The sequence below is a fragment of the Motacilla alba genome, chromosome 4 (genome assembly GCF_015832195.1).
Source record: "Motacilla alba alba isolate MOTALB_02 chromosome 4, Motacilla_alba_V1.0_pri, whole genome shotgun sequence".
NCBI lineage: Eukaryota > Metazoa > Chordata > Aves > Passeriformes > Motacillidae > Motacilla > Motacilla alba.
Window position 1 is genome coordinate 71,243,092 of NC_052019.1, and position 19,050 is coordinate 71,262,141.

The 19,050-nt window shown below is 50.4% G+C and overlaps 1 protein-coding gene across 9 annotated transcripts in view; it reads left to right on the forward strand.

Moving 5' to 3' along the window:
* The window catches only part of SHROOM3 (shroom family member 3), a 111,580-nt gene that overhangs the window by 73,939 nt on the left and 18,591 nt on the right, over nucleotides 1–19,050 (forward strand). For 8 of the 9 annotated variants that reach the window (XM_038134905.1, XM_038134906.1, XM_038134910.1 and 5 more), the window contains one exon: nucleotides 11,710–11,829. In XM_038134905.1, the coding sequence (XP_037990833.1) occupies nucleotides 11,710–11,829 (120 nt within the window). Of the gene's footprint in view, nucleotides 1–8; nucleotides 6,987–11,709; nucleotides 11,830–19,050 lie in introns of those variants that run through there. The other variant, XM_038134912.1, reaches the window with a different exon arrangement.

Below are 19,050 nucleotides of genomic sequence, written 5' to 3' on the forward strand. Positions count from 1 at the left end.
TAAATCAGGAGGATGTGACATCAAACAGAGTGTTTTATAATGCCCTGTGTGATTCCCACTTGGCTAACATTTGCTCAGGCCCAGAGTGACTGTGGCTGGCACTGGCAAGCTGTTGGACTTTATTGGGTGTGGGAGTAGAGCATGGCTCATGGTCAGCAGGATCAGGCTGTAGCCCCGCTCAGTATCTCAAGGTGCACACTACTCAGGTGCTCCAGTCAGTAGAAAAGAAAATCTGTGTGCTTGAAACCATGATTTAGGAGGTTGTTCCCAAGTTTAACTGGAGTGAAAAGCTTGGCCACCCTTGATGTGCTGCATGCTTGCCTCTGTTCCGATGAGAGCCACTTCCCTAATCCTTTACATTTGAGTTGCACCAGGGCTCAAATTAGTGGCAATGTCCTCGGGTTTAAAGAAGCATGAGGAATGTCAGTCAGCAGTTGTTCGGAGGGAAGGGGATCGGGTGGGTTTTTCATGTAGCAGTAACTGCTGTATTGGCTCAGTTCTACAGGTTGGGATCAGGAGGGTAAATTTATGCCTTTGAGAGAGGAATTTGATGGAAATGAAACCAGCCCACTTCACCCTGATTAGATTTCATCGTGTTGTGCCTTCAAAATGCCTTCAGCAGCCTGGCAACAAGGGCAGAGATTTGAGACACATCCAAAAGTTAAAAGGACATGGTTCCTATGGATTATCAGCCTGTCTGTTATTTTTAAAAAATCTCATCTTTACTATTCTTTCAGCAGCTCGGGACGGTGTTGAAGAAAAGTATTCAGGGGGACAATAAAAATAGGCAGGCCAAGTGCTCTCCAGCAGCGACCTGATCCCGTCTGGTGTGCTGCGGAGGGCACAGATTCCTTTGCAGTTACAGGCGGGCTCCGGGCTGCAGACAGACTCCATTTCAGCCTAATTTAAGCAAAGTACGTGCTGATAGCTGGTGGCCAGTACAGTCACAGTGGGGACAGGGCCCCCGTGCACCGTGGCTGCATCCTCGTTGTGCTATGGCAGCTTAAATTTCCCTGGCTAGATGGGAGCAGATATGTGCTATAGTAAGGCACAGCTCTAAAAACTCAGCTACAGCCCTGATGGAAATACCAAGCCTGGAGGGGGTTTGTCCAGTACTGTGTTTTCCCATCCAGGCTAGGCAGAAGTAAATGGCAAATAGATTCCTGTCCCCAGGGGCAGGAATGATCCGCCGGGAGAAGGAGAAGCTGGGATATTTCAAGTGACTCTTGCAGCCAAGGAGTTTGCCTTGTGAAATCATGCTTTGATTTGTTTGTCTTCCTGTGCAGACATTGTTTGCCTGGGAGCCCACTCACTGCGTGCTGGCTAGAGTGCTTAATTCCCTGCAGACCAGACCTGGGGCGGATCTGCTCTGTGTTGGGCAGGGAGCGGTTAAGCCCAGCCAGACAGAGGTGTGTGTTGAGAGGTGGATTGAAAGGGGAAGGTTTTATGGGGGCAGTGGCTCTGTTGTGAGGGATGCCAAACCTCCGGGCTGGGAACTGAGGGCTGTCTCTGTTGAAGCAAAAAGGGAGCTTAGTTTTTAAGTGGCTACTGAGTTTACTACCTTGTTTCTGTCACAGGTTTGCAGGGGTGGTGCTGATTAACGTCGTGTCCTTTCCCCAAGTCTGTCTATTCCCTTCCTCTTCCATCTCACCAGGCTCAGCCTGACACTGTTTATTAGGCCATTTGTCCCTGGTTTGTGAGGAATAAATGTTGACACTGATGGCTGCTTGATAGGATTTGGGTTTGCTGCTTTCTCTCAGGACGAGTTTGGCACTTGTGACTCGATTTGCGTTTGGGGCAGGCTCCATTTTGGGAGGGGTGTTGGTAATGACGGTGTCACCGCGTGTGCCGCGTTCGAGGAGAGGCTGGGAGTGGGGGTATGTATTGCTCCCCTTTCCCTGCTGCTATGCAGAGATTTCCAGGCTGGGACTCCAAATCGCTGCATGTCCCTAGCTAAGGCGTGGCTTCCTTTGAGAGGGTGCTGCTGTTGCCGCTGGTGAAGAAGAGTTTTTGATGTCTTGTTAACCTGTAAGTGCTGTGAAGGCCTCAGATCAGACTCCCACTTGGCAGTGCTGTGGGTGCTCCTCTCCTCGTGCTTCCTTTATGTGCTTGGGGGTGTCCACTCCAAGGAAATGGAGAAACAGCAGCCCATGCTGTTTCAGAGTGGTTTGAGGGGATTTTTGAGATGTGTCTGAAGTAAGGGAAGTCCCATTAAAAGCTGATAGGCATTTGGTCTAAGTGGGGTTTTCTTGGGTTTCCCAAGAGCTGTGAAAGGTTTTGCATCTACAGAGGAGCCTCTTCATGTTCCTGGAAGCCCAGGAGGATCTGAGACATTGCCCTGGAACTCCAAGCCATATGCTAAGCTCTAGTGGAATTTCTCTCGACTCTTGCTAGGAGTGGCTCACCTCAGTGGTACTGGAGGAGCCCCGACCTCATCCAGGTGAGATTCCCACAGCCTCTGCAGGTGCTCATCCAGCCCTGCAGTGCTTGGAGAGAACATCCCAAGACCCAGCCTCACCTCTTGCTTTGAGCCCAAGGAATGATTTGGGGTCACCAGACTCTGGATCACCAGACCAAAACACAATGGACAAAGGTGATGGGGAAGAGTTTTCCTGCTGGCAGGGCACATGGAAGAGGTCCCACACCCAGGGCTGTGAACAGGAAAGATGCTCATGCTCTCTCCTCAGCAGCAGGATGGCAGATGACTCCTAATGCTGCTGAAATAGCTCCCTGCTGGGGGGAGTGGAGTCAGGAAGGCCAGCTGCCCCCCTTGGGGGGTTTATGTGAGAACAATGGGGATGCACAGAGGCATGGGACCAAGTGAGAGGGGCCAAGGATTCCTCCCTCATCTCATGTTTCTTGTCATGGTTGCAGCCCTCATCCTTTTCCAAGCTCATCTCTGCCAGACTGGCAGATGCTAAAAATATGTGGAGTGACAAACAGGTATTTATTAGCTTAGCAGCCAGCATTTCTGTCACTCGCCTTGGTCTCTCACTGAGCTGGCCAAGTCCTCATCTCCTTACTCAATCTATCATCACTTCTTACTTGGGCAAATCTCCTGCTGAAATCCCCAGGAAGTAAATGGAATGCTGTGTTGAGTAAGGTGCTCAGGAATTTGTCCAGGAAGAGGTTGGCGTGTGGGATGGAGAAGAAGCTCATAAGGAGTAGCTCATATTCTGGGGATTAGGTATTGCTACACTTTCAAAGGTGATTTACACCTGCACACCCCACCCGTCCGGTAACTGCAATTAAAATCTGGAACACCAGGAAGCACTGCAGATAATCAGGTTAGAGAGGGCTGAGAGGCAGCTCAGCTGCTGCAGACCCGAGTCCTTGGCGCTGAACGTCCACTGTGCCTGTGGCAAATGTGAGTGCGAGGCTTTCTTCTGCCCCCTCTGAAGAGATGCTCAGATGGTCACTGCCATTAGTACAAATCACTGGGACCAGTTTTCAGAAAGCAGCTGAGCCACTGCTGCAGCACTTTGGCAACATCCGTATTTCCCTAGGAGAGCCGCTGGGCTAAAATTTCAGGGTGTGTTCCTTAAAGTGCACGGTGTCACCAGCGCAGGCGAGGAAGAGAGATCCAGCTGTGCTGGCAGAAGAGAATAATGCCCCACTTGCTCATATTGCCAGAGACCTCATCCATCTGCCACTGGAACAGTTCCTGTAAGCACTCCCTTAATCTTTAGCTTTAAACCATTTAAATTGTTGGGCTGAACTGACCTCGTTTGGTGTGTATGGAACATATGAGGAGCTGCACCAGCAGATGCAGCCTGGTCCCAGCTCCAAGCTGCTGGCAGAAATGTGTCCCAGGGAAGGCTAGGCTTGCCTTTCAGGTCTCAGCACCTATAGCCAGGTCCCGGGTGGGACATGTCTTTCCTGACATTCAGACCCCCCCAGGATAGCCCTTTTATAGCTGGAAAACATCGCTGTTCTGAAGGGTGAGTGTAAAAAGAGTAATTGTGGGGAAATACCTTCTGCTGATTGCATCTCTTGCTGTAAACATAACTATATAGCATGGAGGGCTTGTGGGCCTTTCCTGTGGAATCGTTTTAATTCCCAAATCCTAAAACGGAAACTAATCCTTATATTACATTATATGAGTATGACTTTTCCTTCCTCCTTGTGGCTGCTTGTCCTTGTAGGAGCTGCAGTTACATTTTTTGTTTCACTTACACTTGTCATTTAGAGCCAGCTTGTGCTTGGTGTGTGTAATGTAAGAGAAGTTCAATGTTGTTATTTATCAGAAGGACTTTAGTTCCACACGATTCAGTGTGGGGATACCCCAGAAGCTGTCAGGATGCTGATTTACCTGTGTGTGGTGGCCGTGGCCCTTACAGGGACAGGTGTGTTAAAGACCCTCCAGCTTACCTGAGCACTGCTGTGCATCATCTCAGGCACCTCTGCCCGACAGATCTGATGCACAGAGAGAGCTGATCCCACTGTTTCATGGCCATCTCTGAATAATTGTTCCTCACAGCCTTCTGGTCCTGAACAGCTCGTGAGGAGAGGGGATGTTCTGATTCCCCAAGCTGATCCTGTAGTGTCCCCAAAGACATCTCTGAAAAACCTCAAGAGATGCTCGGTAATGGTCAAGAGCAAGTTGATAGGATAGTCCTGTTAGTTGTGGGGTAGAAAACAATGAAACTGTCATTTTCCTCTGGTTTTACTCCTGTCCTGACACAGTAAGTAGGTAGATGTGTTTTTGAGAGGGTTAAAGCTCTCTGAGCGCAAGGTGCAGGTAGAGGTGGGGTGCAGGATGGATCACGTGCCACTTTTTTGACAGGGCAGGACAGTTCTCACCTCTCAATTGTGTCCTCCTGAGAAGGTGACATCTCCCCTGAGCAGGCAACGTGCTGCTCAAGTCAGTACTGCTTTAGAGTCACTTGCTTCCATTGAACTTGATCCCAGATTAGAGCTTCAGGGAATGAAGTCCTGGGAAGATGTGGGCCAGAGCTGCACAGAGCACGCTTTGGGAACAGGCTGCCTGGGTGCTACTGGGGCACAAACAGCAAGCTGCGATAGAGTCTAACCGTACACCACTAATACAAAAGCCAGGAATTCACTAGGGATAAAAGCCAAATCCTGAGCCACCGGGTTCTTCCTTCCAGCCAGGATCCAGGTGGTTTTGGCAGGGCCGTGCAGGGAGCTGTGCGCTCCGAGCCGGCCGGGCAGCACAAGAAAGGACTGTGGGCATCGGGGCTCTGTGCCCAGCTGCCTCCGAGGGCCAACTGCTCATGCAAAGCAGGGAAGGCCCCCAGTGGAGAAAGCGTGGATTTAGGGTGCCTGTGAAAGGGGTGGCAGTCTCTGGGTGGAGGTCTGGGCGCAGTGGAATGCTTATTGTCAAAACTAAAGACCAAAGGGAACGCTGCATATTGTGGGCCCAAATGCAGCTGGCACGAACCAAAAATGTGCATGTGAGTGCCTTTCTAAGTACCCAGTAATCCTCCAGGGCAAAACGGGGATTAGGGCTCTCTCCCAGACAAAGGAGGAGTTCATTTTCTCAAAGATCCCTTGGCCAGTGAAGTGAGGAACCCAGATGAATGCCAGGGCTCCTTTCAGCTCTCTGCTTGCAAACAGGTACGGCGCCGGAGCAGCTGGTTTGTGTGGGGCTGTGCAAACACAGCTCGGCCAGATTGTGGGATTGAGGTCAGGTCAACTAAAACCCATCCAGGCCCAGAGAAAAGGGGAAGCCTGAAAAATGCTGGACAAGTAGGACTAGACGGCGTTGCACAGGGGAAAAAGTGGTCTCCTTTCTCCAGAGTTTTTTCTCGATGAACCTGAAGGTCAGCGCTCATTGAAGTTGTTTAAGTTGGAGTTGCCTGAGTGAAGAGCCCTCCTTGAAGGAAAGCTGTGGGTCTGGATTAATTCCAGGTGACTTCTCAGCCTCTCTTGCTTCACCCTGAAATTCTGCGTGCTCGGAATCTCCACGTAGGAGCCATAAGACTGAAAGTGATGGGTGCCTGAATGGGGGGGATGTATCCATCTAAAATTCACCATCCTGTGATTTCCTTAATTTGCCTTCAAGCAATGGCCTGTGCAGGTAGAAAAACACAAACAGTGCCCCTCTGCACTGTTCCTGGGCAAATTCTTCTTTTCCCTTTTGGGGATTGGCTTACGGCACAAAGATCAGCTCTAGTAATCCTGTCTTACCAGAGAGCAGGGTGGATGTGCTTGTGATGTGAACAGAAAATGTGCATTAAGTAGTCCTGTTTCTTAGAAGCAGCAGCAGCCAGCAGCACTGTGAATGGGTTTGGGTTGTGTGGGGTTTTTTTCCCGGAGCTTTACTGACCCATCTGAATCCTAGACATGGATATTACTGTTTCTACTTGAGAACTTGGACCTTGCTGCAGATCTCGGGGAAGAATGCCTAATTCAGTCCCAAGATTGATGTGCTCAGTGAGCCTTAGTGAAATTTCAGAGCAGTCTTGCTCTGCTTATGATGAAAATGTGCTTCCAGGAGTTACACAGGTGGAGCCTGTTGTGTTTTGGATTCATGAAGCAGCCTTGAATTCCTCATGTGCCTCATTAAGACTGTGGAGTTAAACCTGGCTGTTTCCCATCTCAGGTGAATGTCGTAAATCACAAGCTAGAGGTTTTACCCAAGGACTGAGACTTTTTCTGGCAAAGGTTTTACAGGTTATTAGTGTGAGAGGTTTGGGTGCAATTTATAATTTTTTTTTCATGTTAAGTTTTGCCCACGCGTTTCCTCCTGGTCTTGGTGTGGCTCGGGGGTCCTGTGAGCAGAGTAACAAACCCTGTGCAGGCCTTGCTGCTAGCAGGAGAGCACCTGGGCCTTTGTGCTCTGACACAGGGGCACTTCCAGTGCAGCTCAAGGAGATTCTGGGAGCGTGACAGAGCTGTGGATTACAGGCTATTTCTGGGCCAGCCGCAGGAGGTAACAAAATAAGAAATACGTCAGCAGTCCAGTCTTTGCACTTCAGGCGGAGCGGGAGGATCTGCCCAGCAGGACAGCCTCAGCCAAGGTGGGTGCCTGGGATGGGTGTGGTGTCTCCCTGCTCTGCGTCCCTCTCCTGACAGCGGGGAGGAGACAGGAGGGCTTGCTCTCTGCCGGGAGATAGACGGGATGCCGTGGAGGTGCCGTTTGCATTCCCAAGGAGATGTAATTCCGGCTGGGCAGCTGCCTGCAGGGTGAGGATAGCCAGAGGTGAAGCTGCCCAGCTCTCCTTATGTCACTGGGCTGAGCTGGGGATCTCAGGCTGCCCTGTGACATTGTGTAATGTGGGGTGCTGTGAGGATAAACCAGCAGCGTTAACCCCTCTGGCTCCTCGCTGCCTGTCAAAGCCCAGTCCAGCATCGTTGCTGCTTCTCTGTATTTTTGTGTCTGTGATGTGCTGTTGGCTGTTTCTGTAGTGGAGAGAGGCTTCCTCTTAGGTTCTGATTTAAGACAAAGGAAAGAATATCAGGAAATGCCTACAAATAGCTGTAGAAGTTGGAAGAAGAGTTCCTTGCTTTAATCTTGGTTTCAGAAGCATCCTTGTGTGAGCACCTATGGTTCTAGGATGGCTTTTAATTCTGTCGGTGCTTACAAATACTCCTGTTCATCCCAAATGATTTAAAAATGAGAATTTAATCTCCATCTTCTCTTCTAGAACAACACTGGATTTAGAGGGAACAAAATACTAAAAATTACTAGACCTGTTAACATTTGGGGATTGCATCCTCTGGGACTCAGGTTTTTTTTCTTTATTTCTGTGGCAGCAAATCAGGTGTTGGTTTAAACTCAGCAGTCATGGCTCCAAGAGGAGGGACCATTAAAAATACCTAATCTGAAAAATTAAAAGAAAAAGTTAATAATTTCACACCTAGTTCCAGGTGCTGTTTATGCTCACCTCAGGCATATCCTAGGACTCATCCCTGGAACTACAGGCAGCTAAGCCAAGAGAGCAGGATGCTAGTGCAGCCAGAAGAACTGTAACGCTGTTGTACTGGAAGAGAAATGCTATGAGCAGACAAAACTCCCGAAGCTGGGTTTGTGCTGCCTCCCTGTGCAAAGCCTGCCTCCTCTCTGGGAATCACAGCCAGGCAGCTGAGCTCGCACTGCCTCATTTCCTCACTGAGAGCAGTGATTGATGCTGCTGCCATTACTCAGGGAGCTGTTGTTATGAAACATGGAGTTTAATTCATTAAGAATACCATCTCTGCAGACTCAGATAATTGCCAGGAGAGCTGCTGGGCAGAGGCACTCACCCACACTTTCTGTCCAGGCTGGCTTTAGAAAACTGATCTGTGCTGGAATGTGAAGGTTATAAATAAGGATAAGGAAGACTGAAGAAAGTGAGGAGGAAGAGCCAGGAGCCCAAAAGGTTAAGATAAGTGCTGTGAAACGTTCCAAGCATGCAGGTAATGTGAGGTCAGCACGGGAGGCAGATAAGGGGCCAGAGGAGCTCAGAGTCAGCCCCGCTCAGAGGCAAAGGATCTCCCCAAAACAGCAACCGAGTTCTGCAAGGGCTCTGGCAGCTCAGGAGACATCCAATGGCAACAACTGGCAAACCAGTCTCACGGGCAGTTGATTAATATAAAATAAGGCCACCCATGTGTTCTTGAAGAGCTCTGAGGACGGTGGTGAAAAGTAGGGAGAGTTTCACAGATGCCTGCTGTGGAAAGGCTGAGCTGGCCCTGTGGGGAGAGATGGATGTGGGGTCAGGAGGTGCTGCCTTTCTTCTGGAGGGGGCACTGGAAACTTCTGAAGGAGGTTTTCCTTGAAAAAAGCCCTTCATCTCTAGCACTGTATTCTTTCACTGTCAACTAGCAGCAAAGAAAAATCCAAGCAGGCCGTATTTTTAGATGAGGGAAAAGCTGAGCAGGGTGTTCTCATGGACATGTGTGGTATTAAATACCAAAGGCACCATGGAAGCAGCAAGTATAAATAACAATTCATAATTAAACACAAACTTTGCAGAAAAGGAAAGATTTCAGAGGCAGCTGCCAGCCTCAGGTGGGAGGTAAAGGAGTTTTAAATAGACTCTGTGTGCTGGGTTTCCTGTCTCCCTCTTGAGAGCTTTAGAAACAACATGATAACAAAAGGAACAACTGCAGGCCCCTCCTTGCCAGGGATACTTTTTAGCTATGGAATTGCGAGGCCCTTTGCAGCATCCCAAAATAAAATGCGGCCCCAGGCTTTAAGAGCATCCCATCGGGCTGGGTGCTGCCACAGGGAGCTGGAGAGCTGTCCCGGGGCAGCTGGAGCTTTCAGAGAAGGGCCGCTGTAAGGAGAAGGTGTGAGCCAAGAGGAAAGGTAGGCCCCCAACAGCTTTGCACAAGAGTGGCTGTCTCCATTAATGGTGGAAGAAGTGTCTTTACAGGGATAAACACCCTCCTGGTTGCTAGCCTGGGCTGCCTTCCTTCGGAATGCCATAGAAGGTGCTCTGGGATGAGCAGCCAGGGAAGGCAGAAGGCTGCAAGGGCAGGACAGGGGTGGGCCTGGGGTCCTGTCTGGGGACGTGTCCCGCCCTGCAGCCCTGGCTGGCCTCCGCTCTTCTCCCTGCCCTGCTCTCACAGGGACAGCCCTGCATGGGGACCGTCCCTCTGGCTGCGCTCTGGCCCTGAGCTGGGTGTGCCTCCCAGGTGGAAGGATCCTCATCTCGTGTGCTCCCCACTGGGCCTGATTAGTGTTGTTATTTCTAGAGTGGCTGATTAGTTTTCAGTGTCTTACTGAGCCCGCCATGCACCGCAGAGCTCTGCAATTACAGTTTCCTAAGAGGCTGGGGAAAAACTCTCTTGCATTTCCTTGTTCCCCCCACCAGCACCTCCGGAGCTCAGGGAGACACTAATTAAGGTGTCTTTGTCTCTGTGAGGTAAAGCCCAAAGTTAAGCATGCTGGCAGCAGGGGTTGCTCCTGAGAGGGGGAACACCCAAGCTGCTTATCCTCCCTCCCTCTGCTTGGGGCTGCCCCTGGAGGATCAGGCTGTGCGGGTCCATGTGGGAGCACTTGGAAGGGACTTCCTCAGAAAGCTCTACTCGCAGCAGGTTTTAGGGTCTGTGCTGTCTCTTGCTTTCTCAGCATCCTTCAAAAGCTGCTTTCTCTAAAAAAAAAAAAAAAGTCCAAGTGCTGAAAGATCACTAGGCTGTGGTGCTTGGGGAGCTGTAGGCACTTACTTCTCCTTCCTATCAGTTCCTCAGGCTCTTGATGACTCTTTTCTTGGCCCAGGGGCAGTTCCCCAGCCGTACATATTGTCCCTGGCTCCCTCAGAGACAGCTGTCCCAGCGGAAGCATGAGTGGCTTTTCCCACTGCAGAAGCACTGCTGTGGTGTGGCCTGGCACAGCCAAACTCTGCTCTCCAGGAAACGAGCAGGGAAGCACAGGGCTCTGTCCTCCAAACACGGAAGCTGTGAACATATTTTGCTCACAAAATTGTAGACCTATTTGGATGGATGAATTGTTTACATGCAATCTTTGAAATCCTCATCCGTCGCAGGCCTTCTGTCCTTTCCGTGTCTCGCGGTGAAATCTCCTCTGGAAATTGGTCATTTTGCGTGGTAAGCTCGGTGAGCTGAGAGAACTAGAGCATTTAAGGATATTGGCACTTCCAGGGCTGCAGGAGAGGAGATTGTGCTCCTGGTATACAGTGAGGCTGGAATGGGAGTGGGGAAGGGAAACTTTCAAGTTCGGTCAGAGACTTGACATCGTCTCAGCGGAGAGGAGTGGCAGAGACAAAGCAGGACGGGATTCAGCACATGGAAAGCAAAGGCAGCCAAGGCAGGATTTGGGGTAAAAAATGGATGAAGATGCGCAGGGTGAGCAAAAAAGGCCGTTCCGGACCAGTCGCTTTCCCTAATGTAGGTGAAAGTGCTGCTGCGCTTCCCTGCTGTATCTCATCCGCCATGGGAGGCTTAACATTCCTGCCTGGCACGTGGGGGCGCGGGCAGGGAGCGCGGGGGAGGACCCGGCCGGACACAAAGACGGCCGGTCTCTCACCGCAATGGCATCCAAGCCATCTCAGCTATCCAAAGCCCCAGATGCCGGCATGTGGGCTCAGCACACAGCGAGAGGCAATTGCGGCTTATCCCGGGCCAGGCCTGCCGCGGGCAGGGAGACGCAGGGGGCCTTTCAGCCCCGCTTTTATTCGGCGTGGGGGTTCCTTGAGCGAGCCGAAATTTCAAATCCCTTCTGCACTTCAGGGCTAAAAATTGGAGCGAGTGGGAATAGTGGAGCGTTCCAGGGGGAAGGAAGGAGCTGAAGCGATGGCTACATTGTGGTTTTGTGACTCGGAGCGGGGTAAATAGGTGTTCGCTGACTTGGTGGAAATATCAGTCGAGGGGTAGGACAAGTTTGTCTTTCTCCCTCTCACTGTGTGGAGCTTTCTCTTGTGTGTTCAGAGCATTCCCTGAGCTCTCACAAGGTGGTTACATGTGGGAAAAGCGTATCTCCCAGTGGAACCCCTGAACTCCACGCCTGGGGATTTAGTGTCCCCAAATGCAGCTGCAGGATAATGAGTTCTGTGCCGTGGGTACTGAGCTAATCTCACTCCCGTGTGCCGTGGGATTGGGCAGCTCCTCCAAAACACTCGTGAGGGACGCTCGCAGAGCCAAGCACTGCGCAGAGCAGGAAAAAACAAGGATACACGGCCTGATGGCCCTGCCTTGCTCTCTGGGTCTGTGCATTGCCCTCTTTCCTAAAATCCTGTTGGCTAAAAGGGCCGAGGTTTTGCGTGCTGGTGTTTACCTGTCCTTGCTCTCCTCTGGCAGGGACACCCATGCAGCACAGGGATGCACAGAGCTGTCTCCCAGCCCGGACTGCGTGACCACTGACTTCCAGCCCGGCAAAGCCACGTGGGCAGCAGGAGTCAAGTTACGGCTGAAGACCAGGTGAGAATGTGTTTGTTTGTGTCCCTGAAGCAAAGACAGGGTGGAAAACAGGTACTGCTTTGGCTGCCAGTGTGCCTGCGGGGCACTCACGGGGAAGGAGTGCTGAAATGTCTCCTCAGAAGCTTTTGTCAGTGCTGGTAAAGGTCATCAGAAATGCTGAACCCTAATATCTCTGCAGAAGTGGTGTAAGTCTTCTGTGACGTCCCAGCTTCGGGTGCCTGGCATCCCAAAATCCCCTGGCTTCTTCAGAGTCTGGGCTGTTTAGTGGGAGTTTGGCATTCATGACTCTTGAGTACCCATCTGCATCTTAGAACGATTAAATGTCTTCAGAAATCACTTTGCTGAACTGCTCTGCATTGGCTGGTATTGTGGCTGAGCATGACTCCCCTCCTTTGGCCATGCAGCTTAGGACCAGTCCTACAACATCTACTCAGGCAGAGGTTTTGCTGGCATCAGAAGAGCCTCTTACATCAGTCAGCTATAATCTGGGTGACCTCACAGATTTTTGTGTCTAGGTCTTCTGAGATTTGTACTGGGAAGTGGAAGCAGTGGCTTTTATTTGCAGCATTGCATTTGGGTCAGACCTTGGCTTATTTGAAGTCAGGAAGCTACGCTGATTTCTTGGAGCTGGTGGAAATGTGGCCCAGTGCCTGTGAGTGAGCAGCTGAGAAGGGAATTCCACATTCTGATCTTATCAGCAAGGATGCATCTCTGGAGCAACCTCCCCGACCTTAGTGGAGGTGCTCCAGCTTCTGGCCACTGTAGGCAGTCATGGATGCTGACCCTGCCCAGCCTTGGACAGAGCAGATTTTAGAGGCTGAAATATCTCCTCAAGCTGATTTTGTTGAGGAGAAGTTGATCTCTGACTGAGGAGTGGGACTCTGCATTTCCCCCGGTATGTGACCCACAGGGAATTTGGGAGAGGAGCTCCCCTACGTCCACCACCTCCCTGTCACAATGAGTCATTCACCATATGCCCTCTGTAAATCCTTCTTGCCCAACAGTTTAGTAGCAGATCTTCACAGAAGCTCCAAAGTTTAGCATTTCACTTGGATAAATTTGCCTTTGGGTGCAGAGCCAATGTTTAGCTTTACTTTTCGGGCAGCATTGGAAGCTGTGTCTGCACATCTCAGTTTGTCCCGGGCTGGAGCTTTAGTTACAGACAGGAAGCTGCTCTAATGGATAAGAATGTGCCTGTGGGAGGGTGTTTGAGACTCAGCAGCCTTTGCTTTGGCCCAGGCAGTGGGTGCAGTTCCCCGGCTCATTGGATTCACCCTGTTACCCCCCAGCTGTGTGCAAGTACCTCCAAACATCCTCCTGAAGGCCCTGCTGCTTCTGTCCCATTTATCACTCCTCTACGAGCACTTGGATGTGGAGCTCCACGCTTGGATGTGGGTGTGGAGCTCCACGCTTGGATGTGGGTGTGGAGCTCCACGCTTGGATGTGGAGCTCAGGAGCGTTGCCTGTGATTTGTAGCCCTGTAGCTCAGGGGAGAGCCCAGCTGCTGCCTGGAGCCTTGCCCTGCAGATCCCCTTGGTTACCTGCCGAGCCTCATTGTCCACGTTCCGTTTGGATAATCGGGCTCACGGGGCAGCGTTCCTGCTGCCAGCCACCCAGTTCCTCCAAAGCGCTGAAAACACATTCCTTCCATTGTTTCCAAGTCTCTCCTGTTGCAAGTTGCTGTGTGTTGGATATGGGGTCGTGAAAGAATCTAAGCTATGCTTGGGTTTCTGTCTTTTTAACTAATTTACTGACTGGAGAAGAATGAGAAAAAATTAATTGAATTGAGCCCGTGGGGCCGGTTCATCTGTCTGGATAAATCAGTGCAGCTCTCAAGAGCTGTGGGCAGGGTAGCCACTGCAGGCTCTGGCTGCTTGGATTTTCCACCCTTGCTCTGGGAGAGGTGATGTGAATCCCTGCAGAAGACAGGGACTAATAGGATCCTCCCCAAAGACTGTAAGTCAGTCAGCTGCTTCTTTTCCATGTCTGTTCTTTCTTCCACTTTTTCCAGCAAAGGAAACAGAGTAAAATTACAGAAAGAAGAAAGTTGCAGAGAGTCTTTAAACCCAGTGCTTCCCTGCTCCTCATTGTATGCATGGTCCAGGTGCCAGGCTGAAGGCTCTCCTGGCTTCTCCATGTCCAAGCTGCAGCCCTGTGGGAGCAGTAGAGATGGACTACCTTGGTGGCAAGCACTTCTCCAAATAGAGATCTGAAATACTCCTCATTTTGGAATTTAAATCAGACTCGGTCTGTTGCTTGATAATGCTGTCTTCAAAATAGAAAGCTGTCAGAAGATCCCGGTAGGACAAATTCCTTGAACCCCGTAATCAGGAAGAGCGAGGTTTGTGTACATCACCTCTGTTCCTGTTGAAGCCTGTGTCTGGTTAGTGTCAGGGAATGCCAGTGGGACCCTTTTTTTGTGCAGGGAGAAGTCCTCAGTGTAAATACTGCCTGTCAGCCCTGTGCTGGGGTGAAGGGAAGATGCAGCCGCAGCGCGCGGCCCAGCCGCGAGCTGCTCGCTCTTTGTTTCCTTTGCTGGACGCTGGATAAATGCCTCTTCCTTGGATAAGACAGCGTGGGGGTTCCCAGAGATACGTGATAACACAGAGGTGTGACTTGCAGGACCAATAATCATTAATTACAATGTTTGACTGTTCCTAAGTTCAACCAAGGAGCGCCCGTTGCTCACAGCTGCCATCACCTCTGAGCAATCCCAGCACTTCCATCTGCAGCCTGTGCCTGAGGGCACTTCAGTCAGGAGAAGCCAGCAGAAAAACATCTGTCCCTAGATCCACATACATGGTTGTCATCTCTGCTTCCACACAGGGATTTTCTCCCCAGTGGTATGGTGGGGAGCTTTTCCCCAAAGAGTTGGTGATGGTAATGGTAGGAATTCTGAGCAGAAACTTGTGATTCCCTTCTTCCGGATCCCAGAGACACTTCAGGGAGATTGGTACCTGTCTCCCAGTTCCCAGATGGCACTCAGAGCATGGTCTGATACAGCCCAGACATCCCCAGTGATGCTTATCAAAGGGGAAAAACAAATGGTGTCTGACGTGTCAGCTGGAAACACCACACAGGCACGGGAGCTGCAAAATGAACATTTTATGCCAAAGCAAGTTGTGTCCTGGTATGAGAATATTGAGACTACTGACACATTTCACCCAGGAGTTCTCGAGTGAGAGGTTTTTCAGTGTGTTTTTTACTTAGGGAAAGTTTTCATCTGAGCATTAAGGGCTGGGGGGTGTGGGCATGATTCTCCCTTTCCCCTGTAGATGAGGAGACACTATTGGCCAAGATCCTTGGTGTGAAATAACATTTCATAGACCTCAGGTCTTTTTAACCTGTCCTCCTTATTTTCAGCCAAAATTGTGAAGGGATGGAGCTCACTCCACATCCTTCCTGCCCCAGAATTTACCAGAAGGGCTCAGTGAGCCTAAAAAGAGAGATTTAGTGAAAGGCACACCAAGCCGACGCCATTCTGCTCCCACTCCTTTCTAATTGGCCTCGTCTGTTCTGCTTATTTTTAGAACCATGACTGAACCTTAATTAAGAGCGACATTGCTTTGAGTAGCTTGTGGCCTCGCTCTGTGGAAATCCTAATAGGCTTCTGAGTGCTTTACTTTTTCCTTCATCTCCTGCCTAATAGATGGGCAGAGAGGCTGCGGCCACGTTCGGATGTCTGGAAAACATCTCCTTGTCGTGCTCCCGCTCCTTTAGCAGTGTCCATCTTGGAGACAGGTCTGTCCCGGTGAGAATTCAGATGGTTGTTCTGCTTTCTGTTGGTGCAGGTGCACACTCACCCTGGAAGGAGGGTGCAGGTGAATTGCTGGGATCAGGATCTCTCCGTGTACAAAGATCCTGCTGCCGCACGCACAGGATATGGCTCAGGATATAGTGCCCCTGCCACGTGGGTTTTGTTAGGTTACAATTATCACCAGCTTGAAATCTCGACTGCTGTGAGGATGACGTGGTAAGGATGGGCAGCTGCCCTCTTGGCTTTCTCTCTTGTGACTCAGTGCCTGGGATCAGATCCAGGAGGCACCAGCTTTGCTCTTGCATCCAAATCTTTGATTTCTCCTGCAGGAGGAGGGTCTGTGCTGCAGGTCCCCCATCCCTTCCAGCTCCAGCAACCTCCCACACAGCCACCTGGTTGCAGGGCTGCTGGGGGCAGCACATCCACGGGGATTGTGGTTGTGAGTGATGGCAGAGTGACCCTGTGGCCTTCGTTCTCTTCTCTGCTCTGCCCCATCCCATCTTCCCAGCTGCTAGTCAGAGCCATCCCCTCAGGTCATGGAGGCGTGTCCTGGTGACCACCGCTCCTGCCGGGATCTGCAGGTGGCTTCTGCTCTCCTTGGAAGGTTTTGCAGTCTTTATCTTCAGCATTCCTTCTCTCTGCTGAGGAAGGGTTTGGAGCTTGTGGGGACAGAGAAAAATGACCACAAGGTCAGTGATACAAGAAGCATTGTTCACAGCTCTCTCTTTCCAGCCACGTGGATGATGTTTCTGATGGATGTGAGAATGGGGAAAACAACTCCCCAGGAGCTGTGTGGGAGTAGAAAAAGATGAGTTTATTGGGGCACCGATGACCCTGAGTGGCTGGTTAATCAGCCACAACATCCCTCTCTGGCTTTCACTTATTAGCCTTCTAAGGATGTGGAAAAAATGCTAATGGCAATTTGAAGAAGCTGGGTTGTTTGCTCTGGTTGAAGATGGACTGCACTCCTGAAGGATGCTGGGCTTGAGGTACTTTGGAACTTGCAGAGCCCTCAGGCTGTGTGTGTACTCCAGAGCTGGCAAGGAACAGTACGTGAAGAACAGCAAGCAGGCTGACTACACTTTCTGGATGTTTTTAGTTTGTAACCTTGAGAAGAAGATAACCTTTCAGTTACACTCTGAAGAAAGCCTTAGATGCTGATTCATCTGTAGAGTTAGTGCCAAAGTGTCTCTGTAAAGTTCCATTCCTGTTTTGCATGCAACATAAAGATAATCTCCAGAGATTACAGAGAAGAGCACACTCAGCTCCTGCTAATAAGAGCGAGCTGCAGAGCAGTTCCTGGTGAAGGGCCTCAGGGATGTGCATGGGGTCCCTGCAGCCCAGACTGCTCCCAGTGTGCCAGGCTGCCACTGAGGAGCCTCTGCTGGGCTGGCTGTGTTTGCATCTGCCAGCACTGGCACCAGCATAGCAACGGGGAGCTCCCAGATGGCAGCAGCTGGATGAGATTAAAAACTGTCCCTTTCCCTTTGCTTTCCAGTCTCCAGTGTGAGCTGGCAGTACCTGCTGTGTAGCCTGGGTTACAGCTGCCATTCAGATGCCAGCCTTGCATCACATCCCACTGACTTCCCCAGGTATCTTTGCTCCCAGGCGTTTGTCATGATGCCAACCTGACCTGGATGCCTGGGTTATCTGATCACTGGAAGTGTCCATGAGGAACCAGGAGTCTCCTTTCCCAGCCTTGGCATTTACAACACAGGGATCACTTAGTCTGTTATTTGAAGAGGAGAAATTTTCAGTAGTAAGGTTGTCCAGTCACCTTCACGAGTACAGTACAGAATATATGCAAGATAAGGTGATGAGGCTGGTTTGTTATTGTTGTTATTATTACAGTTCTACAGTTTTAGATCCTACAGCCTCCTGTGCCAAAGTGTCACCTGTTGCTCCTGGTTTTGTTGCAGGCAACTTAGCTGCACCAAAGTAACACCAGTTAAAGATCTAATTATTTTTTGTGTTCACTCAAGTCCAGCATTAGCTGCTGCATTTGCAGGTTTTATCACTCAGCCAGTTTGTCTGGGATCAATCAGGACCTGCCACATTTCCAAGACAGTAGGTGTGGAAACAGTGCAAGGTTATCCTACACAGAGCTGCTAAGCTGGTACCACGTATCTTGTGACTAAAATTCACAGCTGTGCATGGTTGTATTATTACAAGGATATCACACAAAAGAGTTCAAATACCTGTGGCTCAGATGATTTGTTACCAGCTCCCTCCCTGTTTCTGCTATTCAAACCAAGGGATAACATGCCTTGCACAGGATCATTCATTTCCCCAAGCAAAAAAACTGGTGCTGATGGCTTGTACTCCACTAAAATGTTTACAGTCTTTCTATGTCTGCAGTGGAAAAGGTAAGAATGTGGGCTATTCTTAATAAACAGTTTTGTCAACTTCCCGACTGGCAGTGTCCAGGTTCCTTGTTTTCTGGGCAAGGAGCTTGACGGAAGAGCTCTGTCTTAAACACACCTACACACGTAAAGGTAAAATGGTGTTGGGTTCAGCTTGTCCTTTTGCAGACCTCCAGTCCAGTTTCCCTTAAGACAATCCTGCCACAACAGATGTTAAAGGGAAAAGCATGTCCCTTTTTCTTCCTTCTTTTAGCAGACAATGAGAAAAAGCCCAGCACTTGTGAAATCTGTATGGAAGAAATGCTGCAGAAATGGCTCTGCCTCTCACTCTCTGCTTATGCTTTTCCTTGCTGTCAAACATCAGTGGGTGCTGGTGTTAACTACTATTAGGAAAGGACTTGCCCTTAGAAGTTTTTTTAACTTTTTGCACTTTCCTGTACCATTTATTTTCCCAATCTTAGGCAGTGCTTTCAGTGTCTGTGTGCCAAGGGCATTTTAATCTGTGTACTGAGGTGTTCGGGACATGCTGTACTGTGGATTTTTCAGTGAGACCAAGACTATAGATGTGTCATATCCTCCTCTTGCATTTATTTAGTCAGAATTGTCCTGCAAGCTGTCACATTTCAGTAGGACACAGGTCCAGGGCTGCTCCTCACTCTCCCAGGGAAAGAGTGAGAAACTGTGGGAATGAGTGCTAGAGCAGGGGAGTGATCCCTCATGGGAAGCAGCAGGAGGATTAAGGACAGGCCCAAAGGCTGGGGCAAAGGAGAGTCTGTGTGGCCTCTTCAGGGGACTCGATCACTAATCCCCTGCTTTGACTTTCCATTGCACCACTCTGTGCTTTAAATAAGGTGTCGGGGGGGTTTTTTTCCTCGGGGCTGACTGACACAGGCCTTGGCGCTGGTGACTGAAGGCACCAAAGGGCAGCTGTGCCGTGCCAGTGCCACGCCTGGGGACACACCCTGGGGACAGCTGTCTGCCCGGGGTGGATGCGAGGGACACACATTGCTGGCACTTGGTTGTCACGTCTCATCCTGCATTTTTAGCAGCCCCAGGAGAGATCAAAAGTCCCTTCGCAGGCCTCCACCCCCTCATGGCATT